At 43.6% G+C, this 16,475-nt stretch overlaps 1 protein-coding gene across 1 annotated transcript in view; it reads left to right on the top strand.

The window, feature by feature from the left end:
- Nucleotides 1-7,061: 7,061 nt before the first annotated feature.
- The window catches only part of CLIC4 (chloride intracellular channel 4), a 64,609-nt gene continuing 55,195 nt past the window's right edge, over nt 7,062-16,475 (top strand). The window contains exon 1 of the mRNA XM_032228644.1: nt 7,062-7,304. Within this exon, the coding sequence (XP_032084535.1) occupies nt 7,224-7,304 (81 nt within the window). The 5' untranslated portion in view covers nt 7,062-7,223. The remainder of the gene's footprint in view (nt 7,305-16,475) is intronic.

Below are 16,475 nucleotides of genomic sequence, written 5' to 3'. Positions count from 1 at the left end.
CAAAATAAGACCTTCCTGGATAATAAGCCCAATCGGGCTTTTGAGCGCATGGGCCCTACCCCCCAAAAATATTGCAACACAGCAGCAGCCATGAGGTGACCACGCTCACCACCTGCACCTCAAAAATATTAAAACCTCCCCGAAAATAAGGCCAGGTGCCTACTTTTGCGGGGGGGGTGTCAAAAGAAAATAAGACCCTGTCTTATTTTTGGAGAAACACAATAGAAGATAGTCTTAATTTCTTTTTTCCATTGGGGCCCTGGACTTTAGTTATCATTTTTATGTATCTTCTTAACACTCTTGTGTTAAGCAATGACAGCTGATGATCACTAGAGGGTGGACTGGATCAAGTGAAAGAAGCTTTTTTCACTTGAATATAGATGGTCCTTGACTTATGACCACAGTTGGGACAGGATTTCCATTGCTAAGCAAGGTGTTGGTTAAGTGAGTTGTGCCTGATTTTATGACCTTTATTCCCGTGGTTAGTTATTAAATGAATCACTGCAGTTGTTAAATGGATCATGTCACAAATCCAGCTTTCCCCATTGACTGTTGGAAGTTGGCCGGGAAGGTTAGAAATGGCAGTCACATGACTCCAGTGCACCTCAACCTTCATAAATACATGCCAAATTCGCAAGTACTTGAATTTTGATCACGTGATTGTGGGGATGCTACAATGGTGGTAAGGGCAAAGAGACAGTTGTAAGTTACTTTTTTCAGTGGTGTAACTGAGCAGTTGCTAAACCAATGGTTGTAAATCGTGTGTCTGTGAGTGTGCGCGTGCACGCACCCATAAATGTAAAAGTTCACCTCACATATGTCCCCGATTCTTGGGGCAGTGCTCATCTGTTTCAAAGCCGAAGAGTCAGCGCTGTCCGAAGACATCTCCATGGTCATGTGGTCAGCATGGTTAAATGCTGACGGTGCACGGAGCGCTGTTACCTTCCTACCAAAGGTGGTCCTTATTTTTCTACTTGCATTTTTACACACTTTCGAACTGCTAAGTTGGCAGAAGCTGGGGCAAGTAATGGGAGCTCACCCCATTACGCAGCGCTAAGGATTCGGACCGCCAAACTGCTGACCCTTCTGATTGACAAGTTCACCATCTTAGCCACTGAGCCACCGCATCCCTCTAAAACATACATACTGTGAAATGGGAAACACAATTGGATTGCACATAATGATGCACAGGGAGAAGAAGCTAAGCACTGGTTCCTGGAAGGCTGTTTATTGAATAAGCCATGTGATGTAACAACCTGAGAAGGCAGAGAAGATCCAGTCAAAGGGAAAAAGCAAATGAAAAGAAGGAAATGAAAAAGGAGAGGGAAAACATAGATTTTAGCCTGCAGAGAGGAGGAGGAAAAGGAAGCCAGCAGGAACAGGAAAAAGCGAACTCATTAAAAAAAAAAACCCAATTCAATTCCGGATCATGATGTTCATAATGCAGACCCTGTAGGAAAAAATATGCCAATCCTGCCCTCGATATCTATTTTGGGGTGAGACGTTTTTGAATTCTGGTATTGTGTGCTCAGTTATAGAGGCTTGGCAGGGGAAGCTGCAGCTGGAAATGGCAGCTCAGTGACTGTTCGGAGGGAGGAGGCGTCTAAATTCAGATGCCAAACGGCCCTGGAAAGCATCTGTTGTAGGCTGACCTCAGGTCAGCTCACCCTTCGCTCATACTACATGTTTGGCACACAGATAGGAACGTTTCAGTGGAACACTGGTCCATTCAAGTTTGAAAGGGGATCATTGAATGCAGACACACAGAGGTTTAGCTGGGAAAGTTATGTTCGCATATATAAGCCTTTGACTTAGGACCACAATTGGGACCAGAACTTCTGTTGCTAAACAAGGGGGAGGTTAAGTGAATCGCACCTAATTTTATAACACTTTTTTGCACAATTGCTAAGCAAATCGCAGCAGTTGTTAAGTGAATCACACAGTCATGAATCGGACCTCTCCGATTGTGACACTGTCAGAAGCCGACTGGGAAGATGGTAAATAGATATAATCATATAATCATGGGGGACAGGAAGCCTGGAGGAATGTTGTCCATGGGGACATGATGGGTCGGACACGACTTCGCAGCTAACAACATCAGTGCCGACTGGCGACTACGTGGAGGAGGGCCTTCTCTGTAGCAGCTCCGACCCTTTGGAACGATCTCCCCGTGGAGATTCGTACCCTCACCACCGTCCAGACCTTCCGCACAGCCCTTAAGATCTGGCTATCCCGTCAGGCCTGGGGATAAGGATTACGCCGCCCCACCCGAATGTTGAATGACTGTTGTGTTTTACTGTTATTATTTTGTTTATTCACGTATTGTGTTATATTGTCTTGCACTCCCCTTCCCATGAATTGTAAGCCGCCCTGAGTCCCCTCAGGGAAAAGGGTGGCCTATAAATAATAAACAATTCAATTCAAATTCAAACATGATCCCAGGACATGCAACTGTCACCCATGCCAGTTTCCAAGCACACAATTTATCGTGTGACTATGGGGATGCTCACAGCTGTAAGTACGAGGACCAATGGTAATTTACTTGTTTCAGTGCAATTTGAATCACTTCAAATGGTCACTAAATGCATGGTTGTAAGTTGAGGACTACCTGTTCAGTCGTGTACATTTGATTCTTCCAAGGTAAACTCCAAATGTTCAGTCCCAAAGGAGTTGCTTGCAGCCATTTCAAACATTTCTGCTATTTGAGGTGAAAAATATCTTGTTTTATTTCACAAAATCATTTGCTTTCTCATTAAGTGATAGACCTTATCAATGTGTGTGCATACTTTAAAAAAAGAGAGAAAAGAAGCTATTGCCAATTTATCACAATGAAGAACTATTACAGGAACTGGGCATGGCTAGTCTAATGAAGAAAAGGATCAGGGGAGACATGAGAGCAGTCTTCCAATATTTGAGGGGCTGCCACAGAGAGGAGGGGGGGGGGGTCAAATCATTTCCAAACACTTGAAGGCCAGAAAAGGAATAATGGATGGAAACGGAACAAGGAGAGATTCAACCTAGAAATGAGGAGGAATTTTCTGAGAGTGATCATCCCATGGAACAGAAGTTGCCTTCGGAGGTTGTGGGAGCTTCATCACCAGAGACTTTCAAGAAGAGATTGGACTGCCATTTGTCAGAAATGGTGTAGGATCTCCTGCTTGAGCGGGGGATTGGACTAGATGACCTATAAGGTCCCTTCCAACTTTGTTAATCTGTTAACAATGGGCAATCTACACAATATATTTACTAGGCTGAAATATAAAAAATAGACTCTGTTCCTACTCCAAAGGAGCTTCATATTTAATGGTGCCTTTGCAATACTCAAAAGTCCAGCAAGATATTTATTGCAATGGGGCAACTCTTAATATGAACCATTCTTATTTGTCAGTTGCAGTTTTAATGCAAAGATTTTCCTAGCAATTTTTAAAAGAATAACGTTGGGTCTACTTTCGGAAGCCTCCCTCAATACTTCAATGAGTTTAGATCTCCTTAGTGAGCTACGATGCTAGAGTTCGCCTCAAACAAGGAAGAAGTGAGACAATGCCCTCTGTGTGTGTGTCTTTGGGCACTAGCTTTGGGCACCAACGGTTGATGAGCGAACAAATGCATGTTTTACTCTCTTTGAGGCTCCATGGAACATCAAAAAGCTTTAGTCTCATGTAAAATTGCGGAACAGTATAAGCCTCCTGTATATCATTAAAAGCCTCTAGTAGAGGTTTCTCAACTTTGGCAATTTTAAAATGGGTGGACTTCAGTTCCCAGAATTCCCAGCCATCATGGCCTTCAACTCCTTTTGCATAATGGCTGGCTAATTCTGGGAATAGATCCACCCATCTTAAAGTTGCCAAGGTTGAGAAACAACTGATTAGTCCAACTGGTTTGGTCAACGCAATCTACTATTACAGTGTCTTTCTGAACAGTTCTTTCAGTTAAGAGCAGGGGTGTCAAACTCAAGGCCCAGGGGCTGCATCCGGCCCGCAGGGTATTTAGATCTGGCCTTTTGGGATGCCCTGGAAAGAGCAAAGGACCGGCCCGTGGTGCCTCTGCCAGCGAAAAGGGAGCTCGGGAGGGCCACGGGCAGCACTCCCAAGTTCCATTTTTACTGGCAGAAGGATGCAGGAGGCCATTGCAGCTGAAAACGGAGCTCAGGAGCCTGTTTTTGCCGACAGAGCGCGCAGGTCAGCAATGGTGCCCTCGACAGAAGTGACATTGTGCTGGCCACGCCCACCCCTGTCACGCCCATTCCCCCCTCCAAGGTCAAACACAATTCTGATGCGGCCCTCAATGAAATTGAGTTTGACACCCCTGTGTTAGAGGGTCTAAGAGAGAGTTAAAACCATGCCAAGGAATCCCTTGACATATTCTGATGAAATCTATTTCTTTATAATTTAGCCCTATTGTTTCTCGTCCTGTTTGCTGGAACAATGAACCATTCTGCCTTGTCTTGCACGTGACAAGCTACTTCAAAATATGTCTCCCCACAGTCTTCACTTCTCAGGCTAAATATAGCCAGATTTTTCCATCCCTGCCTTTTAAAATCTTGACCTCCTTCAGCGTGTTCATGTCCTTCTTAAAAGGATGTAATAATTCTGGGCGTGGTTGGACCAATTCAGAACAGAGTAGAACAGTAATCCCTTTTGGTCTTGGTTCTACACTTCAGTTGATGAAGTCTAGGATCACATTTCCACACATATACATGTCTTTATTAATTGTATTAATTTAATTAATTAATTTGACCAGGGCAAATGAATTAAATTAATTTTATGTAGTTATTAATTTAAAATTAAAAGTAATTTGACCAATATTAATTAAATTAATGACATTAATTTTATTATTTAGTACATGGGCGTCCAACATTTTGGCTTGCCTGGGGTGCATTGAGTGAAAAGGAATTGTCTTGGGCCACATATGAAATATATACAGTAATATAGTTAACTAGCTGGATACCCGTGCTTCGCGATGAAACTATGTGATTGGGCAACGCAGGAGAAATCCAGTTCACTCTGGTTCAATCTGTTGGTTCAATGGTGGTGGGTGATTGAAACATAGGGGAATATCGCTCCCATCGCTTTGAGTCCGGAAGCAGTTCCATAGGTGGAAGGCGTAGAAATTGTGGCGAGGTACTGACATTTAGTACTGTAAGGAGTCCAGACTGCTCCTGAGTGAAGGAGTGGAAAGTCTGCCAGTTTGAACAGAGGTAACAGAATGTGAGGCAACTGGCAGCTGGAGCAGAGTTCTTTTCAGGTGGGGAGGTGGAGTAGAACTCTTTAACACCAGAGCGTGTTAATTACTGTAGAAGAAATACTAATGATCTGATGGTCATTTCAACAAATCCTTTCTTAGCAAGCACCTAGAAGCCAAGAGAAACATACGTGCCAAATTTCAAGTTTATAGGCTTTACGGTTCTGGAGATTTCGTGATGGTATTTTGCTTTTATATAGAGATATACGTACTGTAAATAACAAGCTTCCTTTATTGTTTAATACTTTTTATTATAGCTGTGGGGCTGCATTATGAGCTGTTCCAAGGCTCCATGGCAGCCTGTGGGTCACAGGTTGGAAATGCCTTATTTAATTATTAATTTGACTAATTAAAAATATTAAAATTAACATAAACGTGTAGAATTGGGGGACTAAATTAATTCTCTTTCCAACACCAGAACTCAGTCTGCAGCACACAAACAAGTTTAAGCAAAGACCTCAGGCAACAGATCACAGCCTCATGCCTGGTTTGATTTTGGAATTGGGAAATCAGTTTCTGGGGAATTGGAAGAGGAAGTTGCTGATGTATTTCGCTATAAATAGCTATTAGGAATCAGTACCTTCCAGAGAAAAAATAGTTGAGTGTTGAGTGATTATGATGCAGCTACTGTCTGGCTGAGAGCCAAATTTTTTGATAAGAGGCTCAAAATGTCACCAATTATAAGCTTATTTGGAAGTCCCTGGAAACAGTGCCTTGTGCATGTTTTTTTATAAATAAAAAAATTATGGAAGAAAAGATCATACAGGATTAAAAACTACTGAAATGAAGAGAGAAAGAGAAGAAAAGAAAAAGTGAGAAACGTAAAAGTGAGAGAAATACCAAAAAAAATGGAAGGAAAGAAATATTTAAAGAAGCAACTTTTAATCTTTGCAGCAATTACAAACACAGATTATATACCCATGGTTCCGTTCTTTCAGTGAATCCTGAAATCACAAATTCATTCTGGGGCTCCTTACCGTACTAAAGGTTGGTATCTCACCATAATGTCTACGCCTTCCACCTATGGAACTGCTTCCAGACTCAAGGCAGTGAGAGAGAGATTCCCTTATGAGTTTCAATCACTGGCCACCACTGAGCCAAAGGATTGAACCATAGTGAACCAGATTTGTTCTGCATTGCCCGATCATATAGTTTCGTCATGAAACACGGATATCCAGCTAGTATCCCATATTTCTCAAAAGCTGTTCCTGTTTGTGTCATCAAAACTCACCAGAAAATGTTCATGCTAGATGGATGCACTTTTTATGGTTTACAGTACATTGATATTTTTTATTGGATGCTTTTTAAATACCTGACTGAATTTAAGACACCTCGTGAAATGGAAAGGTTTAACCTAATCAGACAAGCATCAAACAATCGAAACTCGCTAGGGACTAGCCTCTTGCTCAGAACTTTGTACTATCATATATCCTCCGCATCACTTAGCTAGCCAAAATCGAGAGACGTGCCTTTAGGATCAACCAATCAGAGCCAGCCGCTCCTCTTCTCCCTCATCTGGATGAAGGGAAGCAAAAAAGGCGGGAGTCTATACAGCCCAGCCCTTCCCACTTCAAACCACGCCCACTGTCAGGCCGCACCCACTTGCATGAAGAGCGCGAGGTTCCTTTCCTCTCAGCGGCGCCCGGTTGGTTGGTCCTGTCGAATTGCCCCTGTCTCCCGCTTAAACCCCGCCCACTCCACGGTGGGCTCTGCTTTGGGCGGCGTATTTCCAGTTTTCTTTAAAAAAAAGTTCTCGCCGTTCTCTCCGAACCCCGCCCCCTTCTAGGGCTACGCCCCTTGGGTATAAATAGTCCGTGTCTTGAAAGGGCCCCGTCAGTCGCGCTTGAGGTGCGGGAGCGAGAGCAATCGAGTGGCTCTGTTTTTTTCCCCCCCTTTCCCTGTCATCTCGAGGGACCCGCCCGCCCGGAGAAGGATCCGATCCGAGCCTGGTGAGAGGCGAGTTCCTGTGCGGGTGGATCGGCATGGCGCTCTCGGTGCCGGTCAACGGCATGAAGGAGGCGGGCGGCGACGGCAAGGAGCCCCTCATCGAACTCTTCGTCAAGGTAAAGGGGCTCCTCGTGGAGGGCATCGGCTTGGTCCGCTTTCCCGCCTGGGGTGGGGTGGAGGAAGGTCGCCCTCCTGCCTCTTCCCCGCGGTAGCGGGTGGGCGCCCGGGCGGGGGGTGGGATGGACAGCCTCACGCACCCTCGTGCCCTCCTCCCCGCCTCCGATCGCCCTCCTTGGTCGGGTCTTGCTCCACCCCGCCTGCCCGATCGAGCCCGGGAGGTTCAGCTCGGAGCTGCCCGCGAAGGGCTTGCAAGAAGTGTGGGCGCCCCTTAGACGGCGCGAGGAAAGGGTTCCGCCTTCTGGATCTGGGCTTCCTCCTTGCCCCACCGAGAGAGGTTCAGGTGGGCTTCGGTGACCCCTTGGAAGCCCCCAAACTGCTAAGGCTTGAATGCATGTATGGATCGATTCCTTTATGCATCGTCTTTAGATCTACCTCCACCCCCGTCGTCTCTTTATTTTTTCAAACTTTTTATTTTATTTTTAAAAAAGTCCCAACAGCTATAGAATAGATCCAAAATATATTAACTTCTCAAAAAAAACCCCCAAAGGTACAGGTTTAAAGTACCCATATTCTCTTTAGGTACAAACTTAACTTTCTTGAGATGCATTGCATCAATTTTTTTTGCATCCGGCTTGGGGCAAAAGGTTTGTTGTCTTGTTTTAATTGCATTCTGGCACAAACCAAAGGCAGGATGGTTCTCAGCATACAGACTCTTTCAGTCTTCTCCAACCTGGTGCCCGCGAGATGGGTCGGGCTACTACAATGGCCCTAAACTGATGGGGCATGATGGAAGCTTTTCTAACCTGTCAGGTAGGCACCGCATTAAAGAAAGGCCGGTCTTCTTCGTTTTTAACAGACTTCCAACAGTATTTATAGTACAATTTTTAAAAAAAAATATGTCCCAAACTTTTTCTACTGCAATGATGCAGAACAGTGTTTCTCAGCCCGGACAACTTTAAGAGTCATCCCCCCCAAAAAAAACAGGCGTGACCCTGGATGGCTCAGAATAAAACATAAACATAAACATAAAGCCATAGAATGAATGAAAAGCCAGACTCTCTAGCTGAAAAGGGAAGCAGCAATGTAATCAGGGCTGGAAATCCTGGGAAGGGGCTTGAGTGTGTTGAGTCTTCCAAGAAAATCATTGTGAAGGCAGCTTTCTTCAGCCCAGCACCCGGAAGATACTGTAGATTTCCTTCTGGATCCTTTTCCATTCTGGGTGGGGCTTTCTGATTGTGATGAAGAAGAAAACTATGTAGAACAACTCCCAGAATTCCCAGCCAGCCATGCTGAACAACAGAGTTGGAAGGGACCTTGAAGGTCTTCTAGTCCAGCCCCCTGCTCAAGCAGGAGTTGTTGTTAGTTGCGAACTCATGTCTGACCCATCGCGACCCCATGGACAGCGTTCCTCCAGGCCTTCCTATCCTCTACCATCCTCTGGAGTCCATTTAAGCTCTTGCCTACTGCTTCGGTGACTCCATCCAGCCCCCTCATTCTTGTCCCCTTCTTTTGCCCTCAATCTTTCCCAGCATTAGGCTCGTCTCCAGGGAGTCCTTCCTTCTCATTTGGTGGCCAAAGTATTTGAGTTTCAAATGGTCTGAGGTCTCCAAGCAGGGGACCTCATACCATTTCAGATAGGCGGCTGCCTAGTTTCCTCAAAAGCCTCCAGTGAATGCAAGCTGTTCTCACTGTCAGGAAATTTCTCCTTCGTGCTAGGTTGGATCTCTCTTTGATTCGTTTCCATCTGTTGTTTCTTGCCTTGCCTTCTGATACTTTGGAAAATAGATTGGCCTTCTCGTCTTTGTGTCAGCCCTTCAAATATTGGAACACTGCTATCATGTCTCCCCTTAGTCCAAGTCTTTAAGTGGCTACGGTTGGACACCCCTGATCTAAACGTAGCCTGGCCTTTTGATATCCCTAAGGCTTCCTGGAAGTTTGAGCTATAATTCTTACAGCTATCTTTGAACTGTCCAATACTGTATGGGTGCTATCAAATGGAAATATACATCTAAGTTTCTGTGTGCTTTGTAACTTTTTATTTCGTCAGTCAATATGCCTAATCCTACATTCTGAAGGACCACAGTGATAGTTCAGGAGCTCAGAAGTATTCTCAGTAGTGGTTTTGGATCCCATGAGACTCCATGGCATGTTGATAAATGGGGTAAAGCATTTGGGGCTTAGAAAAAGGCAAAGATGATAAGAGGTTAGAGTAGTCAGTATCCCTTGTTCTGTAAAATGGAAATTTATTGGAGTTGTGATATTTTTTCTGCCTTCTTCAGTATCTATGGATCTTAGTTACCCATGATAGATTTATAGCCTCTTTTCCAAGCATTTAACTTGTCTTCAGCTTTGTCATGAGAAAATAATGTGATTATTTTTTTAAAAAAATTCTCATTTCAGAGGTTTTCTTCCCAGTCACATATGCATTAGGAAGTTATTTCTAAGAGGCACTTTGATTGACTGAGATTTAGCTCAATCACTTCCTATTTTATTTCTTCTCCTCGTCTTCAATTTTGGAATTATATAGAAAGTGTTGATAAATATTGGCATGATTTTCGGTGATATATAAGTTGAATATATCAATATAAGTTTGATTAAAATGAAATATTTTAATCAAACATTTATGTTCCTAGTCCTTAGTGAGGCAGAGGTTACAACAAGGAATATATAACATGGCTATTTGGGGAATTCTATTTTTGTATTGCTATAACCTAACCTTTGTCTTGTTTGATCATAATTTATCTTGGGATTTTTTTAATGTCAGTTCAGCACGGCCTCGCCTTCAGGAACAAGCTCTGTTCTCTAGTGCCGCGTTAATAAAACCTTCCTCTTTGCTTTTTTAATGCTTCCATGGAAGAATTCTTTGCCGTAGCACATGAACACATCCATTCCAGCCTCCATCTGCTCTGGTATGAGGCAGGCACAGTCAGAGCAGACGTCCTGAGCTGAAAATAAAGGGTGGGGAATGATGGAGTCTGGATGAAGTCATGTTCTCCAGAAGTCATTACTTCATGCCATCTATGAATAGTCCATTACTCACTTGCTCTTGGAAGTAATCTCAGAAGACTTGGCTTGAGTTCCACACTCCTGTAAAAAAATGGGCTTTGGGGGTTTCTAAGGAGCCACAATAAAAACAAATCTGCATTACATATTTTATGAAATGTATTTGTATATGCTTACGTCCCGCATGCGGTGTACATATGCATGAGTTCCACCCCTGTTCTCATCACTTGCTTTACCAGTTATTATGCAACTTTTTGCTGATAGGAGTTGCACATATTAAAGATTTTTCCTTTCAAGTGGGGAAGTGACTGTTGAGTGTCTGAGAACAGCCATGGGCCGATAGTCCTTTGACTTACTACCGCAACGAAACCCACATTTTCCATTGCTAAGCAAGACCGTAATGAAGGGAGTTTTGCCCCATTCTACGACATTTCTTGCTGCAGAAAAATGATCATGTTACTTTTTCCAGTGCCGTTGTAATTTCAAATGGTCTACAAAGACTACTCATCCTTGACTTAAAATCATTTGTTTAATGACCATAAAGTTAAGTGATTGCATGTTATTTATGTTAGGTCATGGATGTCCAACCTTTTGGCTTGACTGGGCCTCATTGAGTGAATAGGAATTGTCTTGGGCCCTGTATTTTATATATGTATATGTATGTATATGTATGTAGGTATATGTATGTGTGTGTGTGTGTGTGTATGTATGTATGTATGTATGTGTGTGTGTGTGTGTGTGTGTGTGTGTGTGTGTATATATATATATATATATATATATATATATATATATATATATATATATATATTCACAATATTAAAAGTTTACAATTTTGTGGAGCTGTGGGTTGAACACACCTGTATTAGTTAGTCATTTCTAAAGGCTGAAGAAAATGATATGAAGATGTTAGTATTATAATATTCATAAGATGTTGGTTTGTCTGGTGTAATGCCACCCAACCTGCGCTATTTGGTGTGGAGAATTTGAATATTTGAGGAAAATGATTACCATATTTAGCTGAAAGGCAGATTGGATAGGGAAAAAATAATTTCTCTTTATTAATGTGCATTCATCAGCCATAAGATAACTTATTGCCGAGACGGGATATTTGGGGGGAAATTTTGATTTCCATTTTGATACATATGCTCTCAGTGTTCCAAAACAAGTAGATGATATTGTTAAAGAGGCGAAGTGGTGTGATTTCAGAATTAAAGTGAGATTATTTCTAGGGTTTCCCCGGTCCCTGCCCACAGAACATGTCTCCACAAGGTGATCTTTAAGGTAAAGGTTCCCCTCGCACATATGTGCTAGTCACTCCCAACTCTAGGGGGCGGTGCTCATCTCCATTTCAAATCCGAAGAGCTAGCACTGTCCAAAGACGTCTCCGTGGTCATGTGGCCGGCATGACTAAACTAAACTAAATGGCGAAGGCGCACGGAACACTGTTCCCTTCCCACCAAAGGTGGTTCCTATTTTTCTCCTTGCATTTTTTTTACGTGCTTTCAAACTGCTAGATTGGTAGAAGCTGGGACAAGTAACCGGAGCTCACTCGATTACGCAGCGCTAGAGATTCGAACTACTGAACTGCCGAGAGCTTTCTGATCAATAAGGTCAGCGTCTTGGCCACTGAGCCACCGCATCCCTTTTAAGGTAATCTTTACTAACTGGCATTTGAAAAAAAAAAGTGAAGGCAAAAAAGATGGAAATTAAATGTTAAGTATAACTATTGCAACTTTACTAATTTCCATGGAAGAAAAATATGCTGAGCATGGTTGTAACTCGTGGCCTATTCCTGCTCTACCTAGACCCCTTCCAGTCAGGCTTCAGACCCGGTTACAGCACAGAAACCGCTTTGGTCGCATTGATTGATGATCTCTGGAGAGCCAGAGATGAAGGACATCCCTCCATCCTGGTCCTCCTTGACCTCTCAGCGGCTTTCGATACCATCGACCATGGTATCCTTCTGCGACGACTGCGGGAGGTGGGAGTGGGAGGCACCGTGTTACGGTGGTTCTCCTCCTACCTCTCGGACAGGTCGCAGTCGGTGTTAGTGGGGGGGCAGAGATCGTCCCCTAGGCCCCTAAATTATGGGGTGCCTCAGGGTTCGGTCTTATCCCCCCTACTATTCAACATCTACATGAAACCGCTGGGAGAGATCATCCGCAGGCACGGGATTAGATACCATCAATATGCGGACGATACTCAATTGTATCTGTCCGCCCCGTGCCAACTCAATGAAGCGGTAGATGTGATGGGCCGGGGCCTTGAGGCCGTTATGGACTGGATGAGGGTTAACAAGCTTGTGCTCAACCCAGAAAAGACCGAGTGGCTGTTGTGTTTTCCTCCCAAAGATTTGACTAATATTCCACCACTCAGGCTGGGGGGTCAAATTTTACACCCCTCAGAGAGGGTTCGCAACTTGGGAGTCCTCCTGGATCCACAGCTGTCATTTGACCACCACCTAATGGCTGTGACCAGGGGGGCATTCGCCCAGGTTCGCCTGGTGCGCCAGTTGCGACCCTACCTGAATCGGGAGGCTCTCACAACAGTCACTCGGGCCCTTGTGATCTCTAGGCTGGAATACTGCAATGTGCTCTACATGGGGCTGCCCTTGAAGAGCATCCGGCGACTTCAGCTAGTGCAGAACGCAGCCGCGCGAGTGATTGCGGGTGCACCTCGATTCACCCGCATAACACCTATCCTCCGCGAGTTGCGCTGGCTGCCTGTCGATCTCCGGATGCGCTTCAAGGTGCTATTAATCACCCATAAAGCCCTACATGGCAGTGGATCTGGATACTTGAGAGACCGCCTTCTGCCAATTACATCCCTGCGACCAATAAGATCCCATAGACTAGGCCTCCTCCGTATCCCATCGGCCAGCCAGTGTCGGCTGGCAACCACAAGGAGGAGGGCCTTCTCAGCAGTAGCCCCGACCCTTTGGAACGAGCTCCCCGTAGAGATTCGTACCCTCTCCACCGTCCAGGCCTTCCGCATAGCCTTGAAGAACTGGCTCGCCCGTCAGGCCTGGGGATAAGGATAGTTGCCCCTCCCGAATGATGAATGTATGTTGCCTACCATTTTATTATATGTTTCTATCTTGATGTCTGTATTCCCCTTTCCCGGTTTTATGTGAGCCGCCCTGAGTCCCCTCAGGGAAAAGGGCGGCCTACAAATTCTAATAAAACTCTAAAACTCTAAACTCTAGAGGATTTTCTCAAAGCAAACCTTGATGCAGGGATAAAATATAACTTGCTTGTAGTACTTTCCCTGATGGCCTTTGCTAATTAGTAACTTACATCTGTGCCTGCCATCATGTATTTTGGTCTTCCTACTGTCTAAGTTAACCTTCAATGCAAATATTTGCTGTCGTAATGCTGCTTAAGCGGAAACAGCTAATATCTCATTCATTAACAGGTTCAGTATAAATAGGTAATAAAGGAAGCTAGTTTCCTGCATCTAGTAGAAGAAATGTTAATAACGTTCTGTCTTAGTCTCACAGAGATGGGGATATAATTCATATGGCATAATTAGCATGTTATTCATTATCCTTAATGTGCACTGTGTATGAAAAATATTGCCCGTATTGCAGTTATGGGGTGGTAGGTTGCCCAGAAGGCTTGATTCTTCCCAGCCAAACAGAGATTTAAATGAGGGGGGCAATTTCTTAGATGAACCGGCACCCTAAAATTCATTACGCTATGTTTGGTTTTTTATATATATATATATACACACACACATACATATACATATACATACATACATACATACATACATATACATATACATATACATATACATATATATAAAAAATGAGAATTGTTGTATAAAAGCTTTAACATTTTAGAATGTCTTACAAAATTTTGCATATTAAAGGGAAGAAAAGATATATGTCAGAGGCACGTGTTGTGGCCTTCCAGCAGAGCTGGCAGCAGATTTAGACAGTGAGGAGGTTGGGGAGGAACATGGGCCAGTCCTGGAGTCTGGAGAAGGCTCTGATGAGGGCTCTGTGTCGGAGGCAGAGAGGGGGCCAGAGCCGTATGTCAGTTATCAGCTGCTTTCAGAGTCAGAAATCAGTGAGGCAGATGAACAGCTGGAGCCTGTTCCCAGTGTGCGCATGCACAGAGTTGCCAGGCGAAGGGAACAGATAAAGAACAGGGGTCGACTTGGGAGTAAGGCCACAGGTGGACAATGAATGCCCCCTCCCAGAGGGAATAAAAGAGGAGTGAAAGGGGAGTGGAGTTTGCAGGAGACAATTATTTCGCTTAATTGGTTTGTGACTCTCCGAGACTCCTTGCCAAGTTTTGTAGATATCAGCCTGTCAGCTCTCCAAGCCAGATAAGGTCGGTGACTGTAAATCCTCCCTTGAAAGACTTTGGTCGATGTGAATGAGCAGAATTCACAATAAATTAAGTAAATTAAGTGGTGTTTTTGTCGGGACAAGGCATTTGCTTCATGCTCTTGGAAAGCCTTGGTCAAAACAGTAAGCTTGCCTTATACTCTAATATGCATCCAAACACATTTATTTTTGAATTGTGAAGAACATTTGCTATTATGCTTCTCCATGTTTGTCTGGTGTTTGCCTTCGTGAGATCAAAATATAGTATACAAGCTGTAGGTTACTTCAATCCGTCTGACATATTTTGGGTATGATAATTGGTGAGAATGCAGTATTGCAGGCAGCAGTTCGATTCTCACCGGCTCAAGGTTGACTCAGCCTTCCATCCTTCCGAGGTGGGTAAAATGAGGACCCAGATTGTTGGGGGCAATAGGCCGACTCTGTAAACCACTTAGAGCTGTAAAGCACTATATAAAGCAGTATATAAATCTTAAGTGTTATTGCTATCATTGTCTGGTTTGGATATAAGAAGAACATGGCTTTGCCAACCCTATTCTTTTACATAGATCTGTGAAATATTGCTTTTTGCAGTTAGAACCTGGGTACCAGTATTAAGTCTGCTGTAAATGGCCTTCTCCAAATCTTTGTTGCATGGATAATTCTTGGCCCTTTCTGGGAGACTGCATGGACAGAGAAGCATATTATGATACTGCTGCTTATAAAGAAACAGCTGACTATAAGTGGCATAGTGAAACTATAAAAGCTGATACGGAAAAGAATCGAAACTGTCTTGTGCTGCCCACTTCTGGAAAACTGGCCACAAGCCAAAGCGTTTGGCATTTCAAAATGACCCTGCTAAATGGTGAAACTCCAGACAATACAAATAGAGGGAAAGCATGAGACCGTACATTTAAAAAATAATATGCTTGCTGTGTGTCTACTTTGGGGAACTCCCCCCCACTCCCAAAAAAAAACCTAAGGAACAAGCTGTATTCTACTTCAGAAAAATGATTCTATGGAGGTTTCTATTTAATTAAATCCAGAGTCTACTTTTTTTATTTTGCTGGGCCTAAAAACTAAGCCCATTTGAAGTTGCCAGTGTCATATTGTGTCACTTATCCTTGATTTGCATTTTGTTACAAAATGAAGAAAACAACTCTCAGAGAGAGTGCTAACGATGAGAGAACTGCAAGGAATATAAATCCTTCCATTTTTCCACTGTCAGAACTGAAGAAGCTTCTTGGATGAGAAGTGAAACGTCTTCAAGAAAAATAAAAAGCACTTTTGGGGCAACCAGGACTTGGATGACTGAGAATCTCCATGGAGAAAATGAAGAAAAAGATCCTGCTTTTTTTTTTTTGGCTTACAAATAGGATTGCAAAGATTTATGAGGTTCATTCAATTTCGATTTGTGGTCCAAACAATGGCTCATTTGGACAGAGGGTTAATTATGATGGGTCGGTACTATTAAATGAACCTATGGACATGATTCTCTCTCCCCTTCTGCAAACTTGAAAAAAATAAAGGCAGAGTTGCCAAAATTTATTGGGACAGTAGTATATTAAAGGTAAAAGTTCCCCTTGCATATATGTGCTAGTCACTCCTGACTCTAGGAGGCAGTGTTCATCTCCGTTTCAAAGCCGAAGAGCCAGCACTGTCCAAAGACGTCTCCGTGGTCATGTGGTCAGCATGATTAAATGCCGAAGGTGTATAGAACACTGTTATCTTCCCACCAAAGGTGGTCCCTATTTTTCTACTTGCATTTTACATGCTTTTGAACTGCTAGGTTGGCAGAAGCTGGGACAAGTAACGGGAGCTCACTCCGTTA

The sequence above is a fragment of the Thamnophis elegans genome, chromosome 12, assembly GCF_009769535.1.
Source record: "Thamnophis elegans isolate rThaEle1 chromosome 12, rThaEle1.pri, whole genome shotgun sequence".
NCBI classification, from domain to species: domain Eukaryota; kingdom Metazoa; phylum Chordata; class Lepidosauria; order Squamata; family Colubridae; genus Thamnophis; species Thamnophis elegans.
This window is presented reverse-complemented; position numbering and strand designations above follow the sequence as displayed.